This window comes from Schistocerca americana, chromosome 4 (genome assembly GCF_021461395.2).
Source record: "Schistocerca americana isolate TAMUIC-IGC-003095 chromosome 4, iqSchAmer2.1, whole genome shotgun sequence".
Taxonomy (NCBI): domain Eukaryota; kingdom Metazoa; phylum Arthropoda; class Insecta; order Orthoptera; family Acrididae; genus Schistocerca; species Schistocerca americana.
Window position 1 is genome coordinate 707,603,816 of NC_060122.1, and position 22,511 is coordinate 707,626,326.

General features: G+C 40.3%; 1 protein-coding gene across 3 annotated transcripts in view; it reads right to left on the bottom strand.

Annotated features, from left to right (window-relative positions):
• The window catches only part of LOC124614005 (papilin), a 256,846-nt gene that overhangs the window by 227,036 nt on the left and 7,299 nt on the right, over nucleotides 1-22,511 (bottom strand). For all 3 annotated transcript variants that reach the window (XM_047142813.1, XM_047142814.1, XM_047142815.1), the window contains exons 2-5: nucleotides 21,292-21,442; nucleotides 10,597-10,720; nucleotides 584-664; nucleotides 334-506 (exon numbers count right to left, since the gene is read on the bottom strand). In XM_047142813.1, coding sequence (XP_046998769.1) covers nucleotides 334-506; nucleotides 584-664; nucleotides 10,597-10,720; nucleotides 21,292-21,396 — 483 coding nt within the window. In that variant the 5' untranslated portion in view covers nucleotides 21,397-21,442. The remainder of the gene's footprint in view (nucleotides 1-333; nucleotides 507-583; nucleotides 665-10,596; nucleotides 10,721-21,291; nucleotides 21,443-22,511) is intronic.

A 22,511-nucleotide genomic window follows, 5' to 3' on the forward strand; every position in this document is an offset into this window, starting at 1 on the left:
GGAGTGGGATATATCAGTGACATGAATGGTATAGGACATGCTATGTGAATATATTGTAAAGTTTTCTGCCTGAGCCTTTTAGATTGATACTGCATATGCTAGGTATTAGTTTGAGTACAGTACTTTCTTCGAAAAACAAATTTTATTTGTGATTTGTCATATTTGATTTGTTACATGCTGTCATCAGTCATTTCATTTTTAAGACAAAAGAAATATTATGAATTGCAGCCGATTGTAGTTCAGGAAAGTCAATTTTAGTTCAGGAAATGATTAAATCTTCTTGAAAAAAGTATACTATTTCTTTTCATGTGCCAAGATGGATATAATACATACCACAATATAAACAGCCTCCCTTGTTGGACCAAGAGCAGAGATGGATTCCGGTGCCAAGAATGCATGTGGGACTCTCTCATAGTGAAATATTGTTCCAGCAAATCTTAGGCTTCTCGGAAAGTCAATCCTCCAGTTTCCATTTAAATAATAGTGGCCACTTTCATTTCTGATTGCTGGAAACAGTATTTGATTTAGTATACTAACAAAAGTAAAACGAACAGCTAACGAAGACAGGCAGAACACCACCAACCTAAGTAGTTGCTAGAGGCCTTCAGTTCATGAACACGTATGTTTGTTGCTCCTGCAGGGATCAGAAGGATGTCATTGTAACCTGAGGAAGAAACAGGAAAAAAATAGTTAACACTATAGGATTTTTATTGCAAAATATTGGGTTGGTGTTTAAGTTCCTAGTGTTTTTCTGTAAGTTCAATAAGATTAGATTAGATTAATACTAGTTCCATGGATCATGAATACGATATTTCGTAATGATGTGGAACGAGTCGAATTTTCCAATACATGACATAATTAGGTTAATTTAACAACATACTTAAGTTAATATAACAACTTTATTTTTTGTGTTTCTTGTTTTTCTTTATTTTTTATTTTTATTTTTAAAATTTTTATTTTTATTTTTAAAATTTTTTTTTTCTTAATTTATATCTAAAAATTCCTCTATGGAGTAGAAGGAGTTGTCATTCAGAAATTCTTTTAATTTCTTCTTAAATACTTGTTGGTTATCTGTCAGACTTTTGATACTGTTTGGTAAGTGACCAAAGACTTTAGTGCCAGTATAATTCACCCCTTTCTGTGCCAAAGTTAGATTTAATCTTGAATAGTGAAGATCATCCTTTCTCCTAGTATTGTAGTTATGCACACTGCTATTACTTTTGGATTGGGTTAGGTTGTTAATAACAAATTTCATAAGAGAGTATATATACTGAGGAGCTACTGTGAATATCCCTAGATCCTTAAATAAATGTCTGCAGGATGATCTTGGGTGGATTCCAGCTATTATTCTGATTACACGCTTTTGTGCAATAAATACTTTATTCCTCAGTGATGAATTCCCCCAAAATATGATGCCATATGAAAGCAATGAGTGAAAATAGGCGTAGTAAGCTAATTTACTAAGATGTTTATCACCAAAATTTGCAATTACCCTTATTGCATAAGTAGCTGAACTCAAACGTTTCAGCAGATCATCAATGTGTTTCTTCCAATTTAATCTCTCATCAATGGACACACCTAAAAATTTGGAATATTCTACCTTAGCTATATGCTTCTGATTAAGGTCTATATTTATTAATGGCGTCATACCATTCCCTGTACGGAACTGTATGTACTGTGTCTTATCAAAATTCAGTGAGAGTCCGTTTACAAGGAACCACTTAGTAGTTTTCTGAAAGACAGTATTGACAATTTCATCAGTTAATTCTCGTTTGTCAGGTGTGATTACTATACTTGTATCATCAGCAAAGAGAACTAACTTTGCCTCTTCATGAATACAGAATGGCAAGTCATTAATATATAATAAGAACAACAAAGGACCCAAGACTGACCCTTGTGGAACCCCATTCTTGATAGTTCCCCAGTTTGAGGAATGTGCTGATCTTTGCATGTTACGAGAACTACTTATTTCAACTTTCTGCACTCTTCCAGTTAGGTACGAATTAAACCATTTGTGCACTGTCCCACTCATGCCACAATACTTGAGCTTGTCTAGCAGAATTTCAATAACCACAACAGATACATATAACATTCAGTTTAGTCATTAATAATATATTTTCCTTCACTATTTACAACAGTCTGCCAATGCTGGGGAAACTTTTCAATTCCAGCATTGTAGAGATAATGTGTTTTTGAGGCAAAGAACTCATCAACCCATGTTTGGAACACATTTTTAACTGCAAGGAAGCTCCTTTGAGGTTGTTTAATAGAGAGCAGAAAAGGTGAAAATCTGAGGGCACAAGATCAGGTGAATAAGGTGGGTGTGGAATAACTTCCCAACCCAACTCCTATACAGCATTTTTTTTCAGTCTAGCAGAATGCAGGCGGCCATTATCATGGTGTAGTACCACTTCACAGAGCCTTCGTGGTTACTGTTGCATCTGCAATATGTCTCAGCTGTTGACAACAAATGTCAGCAGTGATTGTTACACCTTGGGAAAGCAATTTGTAGTACACCATGCCATCACAGTTCCACCGGATGCATAACATTATCTTTTCTAGATGTGCACAGCTCTTTGTATGGGGAACTGCTGCTTTATTTGGGCTCAACCATTCCTTTCTTTCCATTACATTAGCATTAAGACATCATTTGTCATCACCATGAATGATACAAGATAGAAATGGTTGGTGTTGTTCATGAGCCAGGTGATGGCGAGCAAGCAGAGAAGCCCATATGGCCACCTGCTGATTTTTGTGATTTTGGCTTAGAGCATGCAGTACCCAAACACCCAGTTTTTGAACCCTTCCCATTGCATACAAATGTCACACGATGGCGGAATGATCACATTTGCCAATTCTCGAATGCACTGACATGGATCAGTGTGGATTAATGTGTTTAAACAATCTTCACCAAACCCAAAAGGTCTTCCTGAACATGCTGCACTCAGTCCAGTAGCATTAACCCCATACATGGCACAAATGTTTCTGGCTGCCTCCATGGCTGTCACCCTTCCACTGAACTCAAACAGAAGAATATGTTGAATGTTTTGATTTTTCCACCTGGTACTCCATTTTCTAGCAGCCACAGATCCATCACTATCTCCAAATGACAAAATGGAAATTCAAATAGCAACAGTGAACTACAAATAAAAAATGACAATTGATAAATAAACCAACAGCAACTAGAACACCCACATGCAAAATGAAAATGCTAAGAGCGTATGCACCAACCAAATAGTTGCAGCATTTTTACAACCAAAATTAATGATCTGAAAACAAACATCTGGCAAGTGACTGGCTGATTTCAAGTCAAATGAAATGGCAACAGTCAATATAAAATTTGTCTCACTAAATAAATTTCAGAATCCAGTTACACTTGTACATTACCTCAAACTTACTATAGAATGTCCTGTACTATTACACTGACCTAAAAAAGAAGACATGACAGGATGCCAACATAACTTCGTACATGTACACACCACTGGTAAGTATTAAATGATTAAAGCTGCAATTCTCTGTGACAAGTAGAATGACCACCAGAGTGACTTAGTGTCGTTCATTGTTACCAGACCTGGTAGGACATATGAAATGATTGTATGACATTACTTGGCTGGGAGGATCTATCTGGGTTTCTTTGGCCACCTGGTGCAGTTGGTAGGGCATACAAAATAATTTAATTGGATACATAAAAAATCGACTCAGCAAGTGGTGGCAGAACACACAAATAAAAGAAGGTTGTGATTGGCAAGCTTTGGGAGCCAATGTCTCCTTCTTCAGGCAGGAAGTTTGAAGGGGAAGGAAGAGGGGTGAAGGAAAATGACTTGAGAGGTCTAGGAAAAAGGGAAAGTCACCCAGAATCATGGGTTAGGGGAGACTTACTGCACGGGATGAGAAGGAAAGTACATGAACAGAATCAGATGCCATGTACTCATGTGGGACAGTGTTACCAATACCTGACAGAGATTGAAAGGTGACTCATTGTGAGTCTCCGTTAGGCTGGCAGTCAAATCTTGCAATATTCAGATTTTTAGTGCCTTTGTATGTGACAGTGGCCCATTGTTGGACTGTATAACAACATGAGGGCAAGCATACTTGTCATCAAGGTTCCAGTTGACCACATCTGACCATTACAAGGTATTGTTTGCTAGTGCATTGTAACCGCTTCACATCAGTGCCTGCCATCCAAAAACATTCTATGTTGCCTGGATACCATTGGTCACAGAATAGCAGCAACCTGAGTAGGGATTTAACATCCTAGGCACAGGCTGCCATTAAGATCACAACCCAAACAGTTGTGTTTGAAATTGTGATGTGACCAGGAAGCATGGATTACTGATTAATGGTGTTGCATTGTGTAGTGATGATTTGTGGTTCTGTACTACCCCAGATGACCACAGTCGTTGAGTGTGGCAGAGACCTGGGGAGAGGTCCCATTCTTCCAACGTTTTGGAGAGACACAGCAATGTTACTCCTTTTGTCAAGGTGTGAGGAGCCATTGAAAATGACTTTGGGTCAAAGCTGGTAGTAAGTGATAGAACTATGGTGGCACAATGGTATATGTCACAGACATCCTGCATCGTCATGTGTTCCTCTTGTGTGACCATTTCGTGGTGCTGTTTTTCATCAGCATAATTCCTGTCCACATGTGGCAAGTGTCTCTACAAACTATCTGCATGACATTGAGGTACTCCCTTTGTCAGCAAAATCTCTTCAGCTGCCCCAATAGCACTTTTGTGGGACTAGCTCAGATATCAACTTCATACTGGTACCACTACCCAAGATATCAGGGACCAGGATATCAAGACCGGCTTGCCTCAGTTCTCATCCAGAAATGACACATGGCTATGAACTGTCTGCATGATGTTGAGATACACTCACAGCCAGAAAGGTTCCCCAATCAGTTCCCTATATAGTTTGTGTGGGATCAGCTTGGTTCTCAATTCTGTTCTGGTGCCAGCAACCAGGATATCAGGGATGAGTTGCAATAGTTGGAGGGCAGCTTGTCTCAGGAGAGGCTATAACAGCTTTGCAATTCCCTTCCCAACCAAATAAGTGCTGTCATCCAGGCTGGAGGGGGTGCAAAGTCATACTAATAACTGGCTTTTTATTGACAATTTCTTTTTAAATTTGACTCAGTTTTGTGCTGACTGAAATAACATCACATATCCTCTCAACTTGTGAATTTTTATTTCATTTCCTCCTCCCTTTCAGGGTGCTTCACTTTATGTCAGACAGTGTGGATATTAAACTGATCTGTGTAATTAAGTGCTTTCCCCATGGGAAAACATCCAATATTGCATGATATATCTTGAAACCACTACACCGTTATACAGACAGAATGGGAAATGAGCACTTTTCATTGCTGAACACTTTTTAAACAAATACTAAAAATTAATTTCATTTCAGCAGATGTTCTAATTTCTGGATGAAGAAATTACTAAATTACATCTGGTTTATTGGTGTTCTCCTACCCCCCCCCCCCCCCCCCCAAGACAGATTGTCAGAATGCTTAAAAGAAGGGACAGTTGTTTCAGCTCTACTCTCTTTCTTCTTTTTTACTTTTGTACAGCTGTCTAACAGACATGCCTCTTTGGTTTCTAGTACATAGACACTTGTGTGTATTAGTGTATATGAATTTTTAAAAAAAATTTATTCCTAATTAAAAGAAGATATTTCACTGATGGGGGTATCTAAGTAAATTTTGTCATGTATTAAATGAAATTCAGAACAACTTAAAAGTTGCACACAAACAGGGCAGATACATAATTTAATATGTATCAAAGACCAGTTTAAATTATAACAGCTCTACTCCTTATTTGGTGACTGGCAGGAATATTAAACTGATGGCAAATTCTTGTAGTAAGACAATTTTTAGATCCATCTCCCACAATTACACGTACAGTAAAATGCAGAAACTTAATTACAGTATAAGAATGTGCTAAGATTATCATTATCCTTTTGAATGATACGCAGGTAATTCTGCCAAGGCCATAAGAAATGCCATATTTTACATCTGGTTTTTTAAGATAAAGGTTTTTAAATGGTGAATTCATGTATAAAATTGATAAACAAAAAATTCAGCATACATAATGTAATTTCCATTCAAATATATGCATAATAGGAAGTTTAACTGTCACTCAGTGTCAGTAAAAATATAGGTGTTTCTGTCTCAGTCAACAAGCTGTTGAACAACAATGTCAGATTTTTTAGTGGAACTTCACACAGCTGTTTCCATGTTGCAAATGAAAACTTGTTAACTAAAATATGCTTCACAAACTTCTTCAAATAAGATATGAGTACATTAGATCCACTTTTTTCACCTTTCCAGACTACCGTATAGAAATGGATCAGTGGCATTTGTTGAGGACTACTTTATTAACACTAGCTTCCCCCCTGAGAAAAAGAAAAAAAAACAGTTTAACTCTTGAACAGTCAATTTTAATTTCCACAATAACCAATTTAGATTTTAACAACTCTCCAACAAATTTCATGACATTTGCCTATTTTTTCTACTTCAGACAACAGTGTATTGGAATTTGCTAAGTTTTCAAAATTTCATGGGAATTTCATTTAGTATACCTAGAAAGGCAGTACGGGTCAACTGACCCCTGGCATAACTCCTTTTTAGAGTATTGGTATTCTCATAATTACAAAGATACTTGCACTACATTTTGCTCTGGTCAACAATGGCTGCCTCGAATAATGATAGACACATTGTCACTAAGGTTTAAATACTAGACACTGATGGAACTGCTAATCATATTTCATGTGTTGTTCAACTCATCAGTTAGATAGCGATTTTTTGCCTGTAACAGGCATTTTCAATTATGTCGTGTCAGCACGATCTTACTAATGAAGAGATTTTGTGTGTTCTGGAGTACTTAGATACTGAATAAGAGAATGTTTATCAGATTCGTAGGTGATTCTCTGCCAGAGACAACCTACATAGGAGATTGAGGAGAAGTCACTATCAGTTGATGACTACCCATCTCAGTTCTTTCCACAACAGTTTCAGGAGTCAGCTGGTACAATAATGCGGATGGCAGTCAGAGATAGAATGGAATGGAATGTCACTGAACATGTCACTGCATGTAAGAGGGGCTGCTTCGAATGCCATGAAAGAGAAAGGAGAGCCCACTGCATATGCAGCCTCCAAGTGGATGATTCTGACATCAGTACCTTCAGACATCTTTCTGATGAATAAATGCTGTGTAGCATGAAAAACACACAGAATCAAATAAAAACACCATATAGACCATAGTGATGGTGGATCTGAAGGCAATGCTGGTACCTTTTATGCCAGAGGCACATTTTGTGCTAAAAGTGTTTGCTCAGATGACCTTTGGTCAAGTTCTTGGAGACCTAATTTTATCAGGGATAAAATGAGAAGAGACAAAGTCTGTGAAGTTATCAGAGTCCTCCACTTAAATGAGAAGTCATGCTGAGCTCAATGCATCCTTGATGATAAGTTCACTCTTATTTCTGAAATACGGAACAAATTTGTGCAAAACTGCTACCAATGTTGCCACCCTGATGAAAACATTACAACTGATGGACAATTACTTCCAAGAAAAGCAAGGTGCATGACAACAGACACTTACTTCACATTCCTTCAGCTTGTCAAGAAAGTTATACAGAAAAAAACGGCATTAGAGGGAACAATATTTGCTGAGGAATTGCCATGTGTGTGTGAAGAAGAACAGTTATGACTTACATTCCACTGTGATCTTGAAGAAGACTGATAAGCCAGAATGCACCCCTGCAGTGTAGTAAAGGAAGAAAAATAGGAATGTCATTATTCTCAGCACACTACATCCTGAAGCAGCAGTGAGTGAGGGAGGAATGAAGAAACCAGAAAGTGTTACTTCCTATAATGCCAAAAAGTATGATATGGACGAGTTGTAAATATTCAGCTGAGATTGCTTGCAACAAACTGTCAATGCAAGTCTTTTACAATATTGTAGCTATGGGAGCAATAAATGCGTGGATCATCTGCAATTAAATAACCAAAAACTGTTCATTCTTCAGCTGCTATATGAATTCAAGAATGGGAAGAAAACAAAAATCAAGAAAGGAGCAAGAAAGCCAATGGAATGAAGAAGATGCTGTAGGAATGGACAAATCAAATAATCGAAAGAATTGTCAAACTGAAATGTGTAAAGAAAACAAGATCAACCACATCAATGAGAAATGCAAATATTCCATCTGGGAGGGATTGTGTATGTAAGTCCTATTCTAACCCTACTGTGTATTTTTTAATGGATATCTCATTATGGTTCAAATGACTCTTTCCTGCTCTTCTATTTGTATCACATTTTCCACAGTTCTATTGTTAATTCATTGGCAAAACATCACAAGAGCATAGCACATGTGAAAGAGTATCATGGCAAAACTGCAAAGTTTTTGCACTATTGTTCAAGTAAAATTGGAAAATTCATGCAGGGTAACATTCACATTTAATATCTGTGGTTTATCTTTTGTGGTTATAATGTAATTGGCTAAATAAAAAATCTACTCTACAAATGGTGGCAGGAGAACATACATGTAAAAGGTATCACAGCTCGTAAGCTTTCGGAGCCAGTGGCTGCTTCTTCTGGCATAAGGATTGAAGGGGAAGGAAGAGGGGTGAAGGAAAAGGATTGGTAAGTTTTAGGAAAAGGGGTAGAGTTTGGAAAAGTCATCCAGAACCCTGGGTCAGGGGAGACCTACCAGACAGGATGAGAAGGAAAGACTGATTGTTGGGGACTGCATCGGACAAGATTTGAAAACCTGTGAGCTTAAAGGTGAAAAATATGCTAATGTGCAAGACAGAGATTACTGCTAAAACATTGTGCCCACAACTCTATCACATACAATGCACTTAGCTGTTCACTCTTATTAACACATGCACAATGTTTTAGCAGTAATCTCTGTCTTGCATATTACCCTGTCTTCAACCTTTAAGCTCTCAGGTTTTTAAGTCTCTTCTGGTGATGTCCTCAACAATCAGTCTTTCCTTCTCTTCCCATCCAGTATGTCTCCCCTGATCCAGGTTTCTAGGTAATTTTTCTGTACTCTACCCCTTTTTCTAAATCTCACCAGTCCTTTTCCTTCATTCTTCTTCCATCCTCTTTAACCCTTCTGCCAGAAAAAGGAGCCACTGGCTCTGAAAGCTTGAAAACTGTAATACCTTTTACATGTGGTTCTCCTGCTGCCACTTGATGCGTAGATTTCTTTTATCTATCCATTTACATTATATTTTTAAAAACTGATTATCTTTTATAATGGAATTTTAGTGGAGTCTTCTTCCGTATGTCTCGAGAGCAGTTCTGATTTTCCCTTGCACCTTTTTAGATGGATATTTGTGCATTACTTTCAACTGTCATTTATTGTAATTCTTATAGCTTCTGCATTCATCAGTTGCAGACTGTAGTACAAACAGATAGTGACATCTAGTATTGGCACTATGGTGGATTTTGTGACCAAGTGCTGAGTGTGGTGTTGCTTGAACTAATGAGGCTACTTGTAAAAGGATCATACTGTCTCCCAACAACACTTCCTTGCAGAGGGAGGGGGGAAGGGGAGCGAGTCACTTGTTGCAGCCATCCTGTGCGGAAGTACCTTGGCAGGTAATGTGGCAAGGTGCAGTGCAATAACTTGTACATGAAGGTTCGATTCCATAGGGAAACAGTTGCGCCCAGTGACTATACCATTTCAAGCAGTAAATGGTACACCAATGAGCCACAAATGATGTTTATTGCATACCTAGATTTCAGTCACTGTGTGGCCACCTTCAGTGCAGTAAATGTAAGTTAAAAACTCTTGTATAAGCACATTGTCTCAAGTGAACTACTCATATGAGAGGTTGAGGTCACATATATCCACAAATGTTTTTAATATTTTAACTTAGATTTACTGCACTGAAGATGGCCACGCAGTGACCAAAATCTGCAACTGATTGCTGTATGCTTTACTACCTGACACTTATAATGGATGCAATTTTCAAACACTGAAAATATGAATTACCATTTCCCTAAATGTGATTACTGTTACTAAAATCCTTTTGTTCATTTTCTTAAAGTTTCATCAAGTTTTACAACATTCCTTTTCTCCAGCCTGTACTTTATACAGCAGAATGTTATAGTTCTCACTATTTCCTGTTCATGTAGTTTTCAAAAATGAATAGTTCCTGCTGGCAGCAACACATCATAAAGCAACATGCATTGCATTACACTGGTGGCTGCTAATGTCCATCTACCAATTCACTTTCATTGTTCAGATTGCAAGACCAAAATTTTTGCAGGCATCACTCTATCTTCTGTTCTTTTGGATTATATCTAGGTCCTTCACTGACATACCCAGCTATCTACAATACACTGTGTTATAATGAAGAATATAAAGTAAAAGTGTAAAAGTCATCTCCATGTTGTGAATGTAAAGTTACATGGCACAATCAGCCATCTCCTCAGTAATGTGTTGTGTTAATTAGTCCTCTCTGAAATGTTTTACATTGAAATCTCATAACAAAAACTGACATTTCATGTGCTATCGCCAGTTGTGTGGCAATATTACTTGAAATCCATATCTACAGTTATCACTGGTTATTGACAATCTCACCAACTTGAAGATCATCTGTGTCAATCAGATCTTCGACAGTCTTGCAGCCACTCCCGTCACCACGACATTCTCTGCATTTGTCTTCTACTGCAGTTGAGCCCAGCAACATGTCACAGCCAACAGGCTAGAAAGCAGTATTAATGCAAATGTATGGCTGCCTCAACAATTAACATATAAAGATTTATTTCACTAAAATTATGAATAAAATAATAATAAGAAATATAATTTCAAATACCATAATTGAATATCCAAGCAACAGGAATTAAAATATAATTAAAACAAATATATAAAAAATAAAAATTAAAAGCATCCTTCAATGTAACTAATTATTATATAAATAAATAAACTATATACTTTATTTTATAAAACACACACACACACACACACACACACACACACACAAACACAGATGAGCTTAAGAGCGTGTTGGTCTGCCTTTGGAACACAATACAGCAGCAGTCCTGCATGACATGGATTTGACAAGTCAGTGGTAGGTTTTTGGAGTTGTGGCACCAGATGTTCACATGTATGTCACACAATTCCCGTAAATTAGGGGCCAGTGGCTTAGGAATGTAGCACTAGTGACTGATAGCATTCCAGATGTCTCACATCAGGTTCAGATCAGGTAACTTTGGTGGCCAAGACACAAACTGAGTTTACTACCATGATCTTCAAACCACGGCAACATGATTCTGTTCTTGTGATATGGACAGTTATCCTGCTGGAAGAAGCCTTTGCCATTGTGGAACCCATCAAGCATGAAGAGATGCAGGTGGTCCACAATAAAATTCACCAAGTGCACAGTTGTTATTGTGCCTTTAATTACTACTGCAGGTCCCATGGACACCCTATGGCATAGTGGATGTTTTCAGGGGCTGTTTGTCTAGATGATGACACCTTCAGACAAGACTGTCGACTCGGTGTAACAAAAAACGATTCATCAGTCCAGGAGAAACATTTCTATTGATTCACACCCCGATCTGGTGAACTTGTGCCCACTGCAATAATAACTAACAATATTGTTGGGTCAACATGGGAACATGTAGGAGTCATCTGCTGTAGAGCCAATTAAAAGATATGATGTTCATAGTGATTATAATTAAAGGGAAACTTTCAAAACACTGTAGAAATAACACCACTACTCAGAATGACGTCAAACTGCAACGGAATATTATCGGAGAAGGGGGAAAACGTATGGCAGAAGAAAAAGGTAGTGTGAAAATTGATTAATAGATGGCACTGTATGTGTCAGAATAAGCAAATTAAACCAGTTGTCATGCACACAGCACATTGAAGTTGGTATAAACATGCTGGGTACACGGCTTTTCCTCCTTCTGCATCTGTGACGTTCGCTGTGACTGTCTCAATACAGGGTCACACTCCGCTTGTAAAGCTGTATTACAATAATGATGACTGTGCACATGTCGCTCTGCAGAAGTTCCGGACACTGAAGGGTTTGAAAAATGCATTGGTCTGATGATTGCTGTGAGTCTGGAGAAAATGTTTCGGAAATTTGAAAAGACGGGTTCATTTGGTGTGCAACCTGTAGAGGGAGGAAACGAATTGATTCGACGTCAGTGGAAGCAGTGGCCACAGCAATACAGGAGGAGATGAGTGGTGTTGTGCAAATGTGTAGTGCATGGAGAACTGCCCGAACACTGGACATACCTTTGAGCATGGTGCGTAAAATCCAACAGAACATCCTTCTTTGCTATTCATTCAAAATTACCCATGGGCACAAGTTGCTTCCTGTCGATCTGCCAGCAAGAGAGATCTTTGCTTTAGAATTTCTTGCTCGCATGGATGTGGGCAATGATTGGCTGTGGAAGATTTTGTGGACAGATGAAGCCCACTTCCATCTGACAGGATATGCCAATACAGAATTGTCAAATCTGGGGAATGGAAAATCCACACACAAATCAACCAGTACCACTTCATCCTGAAAAGGTCATTCTGTGGTGCAATGTTTAGGGCATCATTTATCATAGGGCCATATTTTTTTGAAGAGACAGGTGCTTCCGGTCCTGTTACCTGTACTGTCACTGGTAAGCACTACGTGTGTCTTTAGCGCAACCATTCCAGCTCTCCAACAGTGTGGTTGTGTAGATGGGTCATTTCATGCAAGATGGTGCACCTCTGCACATTGCAAATCCAGTTAAGCAGCTGCTGAAGAGCCATTTTGGAAATGCTAGAACTATCAGCCGTCTTTCCCTACAGCCTGGCCATCCCAATCACCTGATCTTAATCCATGTGATTTCTAACTGTGGGGCTATCTGAAAGATGTTGTGTTCAGTGTTCCAATTGCAAACTTAGCTGCAGTGACGGCATGTTCTGAACATGACCCCGGAACAAGTTGCAGAAAAAAGTGGACAGCATACTGAACATGTTTTGCACCAGTCACATGGAAATTAATGATCCAATTTGATTCTGATCAATGCTTTTTATGCAGTTTTTTGCCTCAGGACAATTACCGATTTTTCCCATCTGATGTGATATGACCTAGCCGTGATGGATGGGCTTATGTAACTAACAGTATCACACCTGTACACCCATGCACACAGTAGTACAGTTTGCGTAACGTCAAACGTACACCTCAGGCATTGTTGTATGATTCATCTGTCATTTGTAGTCGACCACTACTAAATTATGACGCTTACAGTGCCATCTATTGCTACATTTTTGTAACTATTTATTTTTCTTCTGCCATACGTTTTCCCCCTTCTCCGATAATATTCTGTTGCAATTTGACGTCACTCTGACCAGTGGTGTTTTTTCTACGCCAGTCTGAAAGTTAACTTTAATTATAATCGCCCTGTAGAACAAGAAGATGAATGAAAGTATTCCTTATACAGTGATAATTTCTATGGGTTTAGTTACATATAATTAAGCACAGTGGGTATGCACAAGTGTGTTCCATTTCCAATTTATGCTACAGTTACAATCAAAGGATGGACATGCACATTAAATAACAGTACTTATCAGTGAGACAGAGACACCACTGTCAAAGCTGACAGTAACATTGGTGCTTGACAGCACGTTCCATTACTATTGAGAACAACAGTGTAGTCACTCTGACTGAATTGATACTGAATCTATCGGACATTGACAATCACCATCAAATCAGTAAACTCTGTTGTTAACAGATCATTAGTATATGAAAATATCTGACAGTTCCAAGAATGGTGGAACAACATGTATAATGAGAAATGTAATAGGTAGTCATATCTTGTGAGAAGATGACTTTGTCCAAGTTTGTCCAAGAGAAGATGAAGAATATTTGATGTTTCTCTGTGACAGCTTAGATTTGCTGATAGTTATGCATGAAACTGAGCCAGACACATTGAATTATCACAAACCGTATGTTCACTGGGTCCCACAGTCACTAACATGTGACCACACTATGACACAGGAGCTTGTGGATGGTGTTTTGAAGCAAACAAGATGTGAAGCTGACGTTTTATACGAATATAATAGAGGGAAACATTCCACGTGGGAAAAATATATCTAAAAACAAAGATGATGTGACTTACCAAACGAAAGCGCTGGCAGGTTGATAGACACACAAACAAACACAAACATACACACAAAATTCAAGCTTTCACAACCAACAGTTGCTTCATCAGGAAAGAGGGAAAGACGAAAGGATGTGGGTATTAAGGGAGAGGGGAAGGAGTCATTCCAATCCCGGGAGCGGAAAGACTTACCTTAGGGGGAAAAAAGGACAGGTATACACTTGCACACACACACATATCCATCCACACATATACAGACACAAGCAGACATATTTAAAGGCAAAGAGTTTGGGCAGAAATGTCAGTCAAGGCGGAAGTGCAGAGGCAAAGATGTTGTTGAATGACAGGTGAGGTATGAGTGGCGGCAACTTGAATTAGCGGAGGTTGAGGCCTGGTGGATAATGGGAAGAGAGGATATATTGAAGGGTAAGTTCCCATCTCCGGAGTTCTGATAGGTTGGTGTTAGTGGGAAGTATCCAGATAACCCGGACGGTGGAACACTGCGCCAAGATGTGCTGGCCGTGCACTAAGGCACGTTTAGATACAGGGTGATCCTCATTACCAACAAACACTGTCTGCCTGTGTCCATTCATGCGAATGGACAGTTTGTTGCTGGTCATTCCCACATAGAAAGCGTCACAGTGTAGGCAGGTCAGTTGGTAAATCACGTGGGTGCTTTCACACGTAGCTCTGCCTTTGATCGTGTACACCTTCCGGGTTACAGGGCTGGAGTAGGTGGTGGTGGGAGGGTGCATGGGACAGGTTTTACACCGGGGGCGGTTACAAGGGTAGGAGCCAGAGGGTAGGGAAGGTGGTTTGGGGATTTCATAGGGATGAACCAAGAGGTTACGAAGGTTAGGTGGACGGCAGAAAGACACTCTTGGTGGAGTGGGAAGGATTTCATGAAGGATGGATCTCATTTCAGGGCAGGATTTGAGGAAGTTGTATCCCTGCTGGAGAGCCACATTCAGAGTCTGATCCAGTCCCGGGAAGTATCCTGCACAAGTGGGGCACTTTTGGGGTTCTTCTGTGAGAGGTTCTGGGTGTGAGAGGATGAGGAAATGGCTCTGGTTATTTGCTTCTGTACCAGGTCGGGAGAGTAGTTGCGGGATGCGAAAGCTGTTTTCAGGTTGTTGGTGTAATGGTTCAGGCATTCAGGACTGGAGCAGATTCGTTTGCCACGAAGGCCTAGGCTGTAGGGAAGGGACCGTTTGATGTGGAATGGGTGGCAGCTGTCATAATGGAGGTACTGTTGCTTGTTGGAGGGTTTGATGTGGACGGATGTGTGTAGCTGGCCATTGGACAGATGGAGGTCAATGTCAAGGAAAGTGGCATGGGATTTGGAGTAGGACCAGGTGAATCTGATGGAACCAAAGGAGTTGAGGTTGAAGAGGAAATTCTGGAGTTCTTCTTCACTGTGAGTCCAGATCATGAAGATGGCATCAATAAATCTGTACCAAACTTTGGGTTGGCAGGCCTGGGTAAGCAAGAACACTTCCTCTAAGTGACCCATAAATAGATTGGCATACGAGGGGGCCATCCTGGTACCCATGGCTGTTCCCTTTAATTGTTGGTATGTCTGGCCTTCAAAAGTCGAGAAGTTGTGAGTCAGGATGAAGCTGGCTAAGGTAATGAGGAAAGAGGGTTTAGGTAGGGTGGCAGGTGATCGGCGTGAAAGGAAGTGCTCCATTGCAGCGAGGCCCTGGATGTGTGGGATATTTGTGCATAGGGAAGTGGCATCAATGGTTACAAGGATGGTTTCCGGGGGTAACAGACTTGGTAAGGATTCCAGGCATTCGAGAAAGTGGTTGGTGTCTTTGATGAAGGATGGGAGACTGCATGTAATGGGTTGAAGGTGTTGATCTACGTAGGAAGAGATATATTCTCTGGGGGCTTGGTAACCAGCTACAATGGGGCAGCCGGGATGTTTGGGTTTGTGAATTTTAGGAAGTAGGTAGAAAGTAGGAGTGCGAGGTGTCAGTGGGGTCAGGAGGTTGATGGAGTCAGGTGAAAGGTTTTGTAGGGGGCCTAAGGTTCTGAGGATTCCTTGAAGCTCCGCCTGGACATCAAGAATGGGATTACCTTGGCAAACTTTGTATGTAGTGTTGTCTGAAAGCTGACGCTGTCCCTCAGCCACATACTCCCGACGATCAAGTACCACAGTCATGGAACCCTTGTCAGCCGGAAGAATGATGATGGATCGGGCAGCTTTCAGATCACGGATAGCCTGGGCTTCGGCTGTGGTGATGTTAGGAGTAGGATTAAGGTTTTTCAAGAAAGATTGAGAGGCAAGGCTGGAAGTGAGAAATTCCTGGAAGGTTTGGAGAGGGTGATTTTGAGGAAGAGGAGGTGGGTCCTGCTGTGGTGGAGGATGGAACTGTTCCAGGCAGGGTTCAATTTGGATAATGTCTTGGGAAGTTGCATCATTAGGAGTAGGATCAGGATTATTTTTCTTTGTGGCAAAGTGATATTTCCAGCAGAGACTACGAGTGTAGGACAGTAAATCTTTGACAAGGGCAGTTTGGTTGAATCTGGGAGTGGGGCTGAAGGTGAGACCTTTGGACAGGACAGAGGTTTCGGATTGGGAGAGAGGTTTGGAGGAAAGGTTAACTACTGAATTGGGGTGTTGTGGTTCCAGATTGTGTTGACTAGAATTTTGAGGTGTTGGGGGGAGTGGAGCTGGAAGTGGGAGATTGAGTAGATGGGAGAGACTGGGTCTGTGTGCAATGAGAGGAGGTTGAGGTTACCCTCCACAACCTTTCCAACAAACCTCTGCGTCAGCTTTCAGACAACACTACACACAAAGTTTGCCCGACCTGGTACAGAAGCAAATAACCAGAGCCACTTCCTCATCCCCTCACACCCAGAACCTCTCACAGAAGAACCCCAAAAGCGCCCCACTTGTGACAGGATACTTCCCGGGACTGGATCAGATTCTGAATGTGGCTCTCCAGCAGGGATACGACTTCCCCAAATCCTGCCCTGAAATGAGATCCATCCTTCATGAAATCCTTCCCACTCCACCAAGAGTGTCTTTCCGCCGTCCACCTAACCTTCGTAACCTCTTGGTTCATCCCTATGAAATCCCCACACCACCTTCCCTACCCTCTGGCTCCCACCCTTGTAACCGCCCCCAGTGTAAAACCTGTCCCTTGCACCCTCCCACCACCACCTACTCCAGTCCTGTAACCCGGAAAGTGTACACAATCAAAGGCAGAGCTACGTGTGAAAGCACCCACGTGATTTACCAACTGACCTGCCTACACTGTGACGCTTTCTATGTGGGAATGACCAGCAACAAACTGTCCATTCGCATGAATGGACACAGGCAGACAGTGTTTGTTGGTAATGAGGATCACCCTGTAGCTAAACATGCCTTAGTGCACGGCCAGCACATCTTGTCATAGTGTTCCACCGTCCGGGTTATCTGGATACTTCCCACTAACACCAACCTATCAGAACTCCAGAGATGGGAACTTACCCTTCAATATATCCTCTCTTCCCATTGTCCACCAGGCCTCAACCTCCGCTAATTTCAAGTTGCCGCCACTCATACCTCACCTGTCATTCAACAACATCTTTGCCTCTGCACTTCCGCCTCGACTGACATCTCTGCCCAAACTCTTTGCCTTTAAATATGTCTGCTTGTGTCTGTATATGTGTGGATGGATATGTGTGTGTGTGCAAGTGTATACCTGTCCTTTTTTCCCCCTAAGGTAAGCCTTTCCACTCCCGGGATTGGAATGACTCCTTACCCTCTCCCTTAAAACCCACATCCTTTTGTCTTTCCCTCTCCTTCCCTCTTTCCTGACAAAGCAACCGTTGGTTGCGAAAGCTTGAAATTTTGTGTGTGTGTTTGTGTGTTTTATTATTGTGTCTATCTACCAGCACTTTCCCGTTTGGTAAGTCATGGAATCTTTGTTTTTAATATATTTTTCCCATGTGGAATGTTTCTTTCTATTTGATATATATATATATATATATATATATATATATATATATATATATATATATAAAAATGAGAAACAGAAAAACTCTTTCACATAATCGCAAATAGGGAATGTTACATGTTTGGATGTGATGTTGTTTACACATACATCAATACTGATTTCGATATGACTGCTGTAATACAATTATTGTTTACAGTCTCTGGTTGGCAAACATTCCTTCATTCACCTCTGCAACCCCAATCTCATCCCACCTGCTTTTCATTATGTTTTGCAAGTGAAAGCTTTCCTCACTGTTAAGAAATTACTATGCTATCAAACCAGATGTTTCCATTTCATTATCAAATAAAGGTAAAATGTAAATGCCATGTGGCTAGGGCCTCCTGTCAGGTAGACCATTCGCCTGGTGCGAGTCTTTCGAGTTGATGCCACTTCGGTGACTTGCTTGTCGACGGGGATGAAATGATGATGATAAGGACAACAGAACGCCCCAGTCCCTGAGTGGAGAAAATCTTTGACCCAGCCGGGAATCGAATCAGGGCAGTTAGGTATGACATTCCGTCATGCTGACAACTCAGCTACCAGAGGTGGACATCAAATAAAGGTGGCATCATTCTTTGATTCATACATTTGATAAATATGTCAACATAAAAGAAATATAATCTACAACATGTTTGGTTCACAATGAAGTGTTTTGTTTCATTATCTTTTTATGTTCCAACACTGTTTACTTTTCTTATACATCTTGTAACTTCCCCAATCAGCTTAAGAATTCAGACTGTTGATAACATCCCTGATAGCGGCATTTTATAGCATCAGTTAAAAAAACTGAAAAAAATTCTGAACTGAATGCTTATTAGAGGGCAAAGACTTGCCTCTTCAAATATTTTCCTACCTCAGCTTTATGAAGAGCTCCACACCAATGTGAAGCCACATTATTGAATCTCAAGGAAAAGAGACGTATGTCAAAACTATACGGTTCTCAAACTGTGAGGTAATATGCAAATACCAATTTAACTTCTAAATTGCACTGTTTAACAGAGGTTGTCGTCAATATTTTCTGTAACATACTCAAATTATTGCTACATGTGTTGCTGTTTACAATCCACAATCAATTAAAACTCAGAAAAACACTGCACATTAATATGCACAACCTCTTCTGCGGTCAGTAAAAGCAGGATAACTTCTTTTTCCAACTAAGGTTGCAGTACTAGAGTACCAGGTAGTTCATAAAAATATCCAAGCGTTTGTGGACGAAGTTTATACCTCCAAAACCACCCACCGCCAGTCACTGGTTTTTGCAGTCACTGGTTTTTTTGTCTGGTGCTACCCTTGGTTTCCCAGTGGTGCACTATAATGGTTTTGCATAGGTAGCTGTTAGTGGTTGTGGTGATGGGAGTGTTTGAAGTGGTTGCCCATCATACCATGGTGGTCACTAGGATTTCTTTCTCTTTCGCATCAATGCATTTTTTAAGGGATAAAATTTCTACATTGTTCTGCAGTTCTTGAACTTTTATGAATATTTACGAATGTTGTTGAATATCCTCGAATGTTAGAACATTGGAATCATGCAGATCACACTGATTCACACTCTAGTTCTCTTAACCGATGAATGTTGCAATGTAAGTTACGGGGAACAAATTCATCGAGAATGTGTACCAGCCTATAGTGAGAAATTGCTCAAAGAACAGCTCTGTGAGCAAACAACGGAAAAAGTTAGGTACAAATTGCACAGTTTAACTTGACCGCTGCATGGAAAATGCTGGGAGCAAAATCTTGCTCTCTCTGCATATCACTTAGCTACTGAGACAATCCATGCCTCCTTCTAGAGCAGCCAGATTAAAGCCTATAAAAGAAAAGAACATGTAATGAGCATCGTGGAAGTGGCATGAAACTTGATGACAAGTCACTAGAAAGACCAGATGCAACTTCTTAGCTTATTTTTATAAGTAATACTAACAATCACTATGCACATTGCACAACACTAAATTCACAATGGCTACTTACTGCTGTGCCGCACAATACTACGGTTGGTGGCGAGTGGAAGCATTCCGTAGCAGTACGAAGTCAACCGACTTTCACAGATCAGAGAGGGACCAAGATAAAGTGTGTGTTCTGATGAGGATTCCCCATAGCATTTCTGATAGTTTATGTGCGACATATTTACATAACCCATCAAAATATTTATCAGAGACATATACTATGGTTCAAATGGCTCTGAGCACTATGCGACTTAACTTCTGAGGTCATCAGTCACCTAGAACTTAGAACTATTTAAAACTAACTAACCTAAGGACATCACACACATCCATGCCCGAGGCAGGATTTGAACCTGCGACCGTAGCGGTTGCTCGGCTCCAGACTGTAGCGCCTAGAACCGCACGGCCACTCTGGCCTGCCACTTATACTATGAACATAAACATTAGTTTTCGCCACAAGTAAATCTGTTAAACCCATATTTGGCATTCACATTCTTTGGCTTCTGCAATTCATAACCAAATCATCAGCTTTCAATCTAAACTAGACCTTCGGCTACTATACAGATCAGTTTATCATTACAAAGAAGATTTCATGGAGGGTCCAGTAGCACTCTGCAACTCAACAATTTTAAAAACAAAAAATGATGTTGGTAACAAAAAAATACCTGCAGAATATGATATCCAGGCAGGAAAAATATTTAAATCCATTGTTACTCTGATTGACCAAGTTGGAAACTTAAACATTCCGAAGGAATTCCCAAATTCGCTCAATGTTTGTGGTACGCACTTGCAAAGATGCTTCCACATAGCGCCTTAGAACAGTAATATTAACCGGAAAAGAAAAAGGCAAGCCAGTATTCACACCATGAATTTCATTCTTTTCTACTAACATACTATTGAACTTCAAAAGGCCCTAATCCGCGGTAAGATTAGCATACATATGACTATCTATAAAGCACAATGGTAAAGATTCCAGTGCCATGGAGTGAACTTAATAGAACCGTGTTTCTCACAAGGACAAATGTACATACAGTACTTGTAGTGCAGCACGTTTACATGATGGGCAACCACGAAAGCAAAACATCCGAAAACAAAAACACAAAATGTAGTTTGTACGAATATACTTCTTCTAAGTTAGATATTACACAAAGGAGAAGATTAATTTCTCGTGTTTTTGTAACTCAGAAAACAACAGGGGAAAAAGACCAAGCGAGGTGCGTGTTTTTCAGCTAATTTACGCTAAAATGATACACTTACTAGGCACTGGCCTTCAACGCAAACGTCCAGTTTTTCATCATTGCACCTCGTCCCGTCGATCACTGCCTGTTTATGTCGGTAATAAAACCGCTCCCCGCGAGGCATGCAGTTCAGTTCACAAGGGTTGGCAGCCTTGGTGTACGGCACCCACCTGCAACATAAGGCAGTAACATGATATACAGTTTTATTGCTGGTGCTACTATGCATGTTATGAAGGAAACACGGTTACAAAAGAAAGAACTCATCAATTAACATGCTTCCTAAAATAGGCACATGGTTTAAACACCATAGCAAACCGGGACAAAGTAAGATCTCGTCGTTCGGTCTTTAACATGGTAGCAAACAATCGAAAACGATCAATACCAGCATACGTAGGGTTGCCAGATCCGAAAATACAAAAACTGTACCGGTACTCAGTGTTATGTTTTGCTGGATATTTTGCCCTTAAAGCCGAAATTCTTGTTTCAAATAGAAATAAAGTCAGTTGGGCATTTTAAATCATTTATTAGTCATTAGTCTATAGCGATAGTAACCTGAAATGTGCTTGATCTTAAAAGAAAGAACAACAGAAGAAAACAGTAAATGGCCTTACAATTTGGCCATTATGATAGTAACTAACTGCCCTATCTTGTTAATTGCCCAGTCTTGTCCTTATGATAATCTAACGTCAAAATAAACTAAGTCCTTCATTATACAAAACAAACAATAAAGTCAGTGCTGGTGTACATTGGCACCAGTACACCATGCGGCATTGAGGTTACGAGAGTGTCGATAGAGGCCTATGACAAGACTCTCTGGAAACACGCCGCCAACCATGGAGGTAGAATATTTTTACCTCCATGCCGCCAACGCCCTGTCAGGCACCAATATTTAGGATCGCTGCTGCGGACCAGAGGGCCAGTTTATCCAGTTAGTTAGTCGTTTAGTTCGAGCCTTTTATGCCAGTTAGAGTCTGTACGCTGTGGAGTTCCAGCATGTCAGCGAGACAGAGCCGCAGACTTAGCCTCTAGCACAGAGACAGGCAGCGCCTTATAGTAAACATAGCGGACTTCAACAACATTGAGGCTACGTGGACTACACAGAAGAGAGCTTGTACCACAGCACTTAGAAACTTAAATTTAAGTAGCTCTTTCTTTATGAATACAGAACCCAGTTATTAATTGTGTGCAGTTTGTTTCATATATCGAGGGGAGACGAGAGGGTGGGGCATGTTAACATCA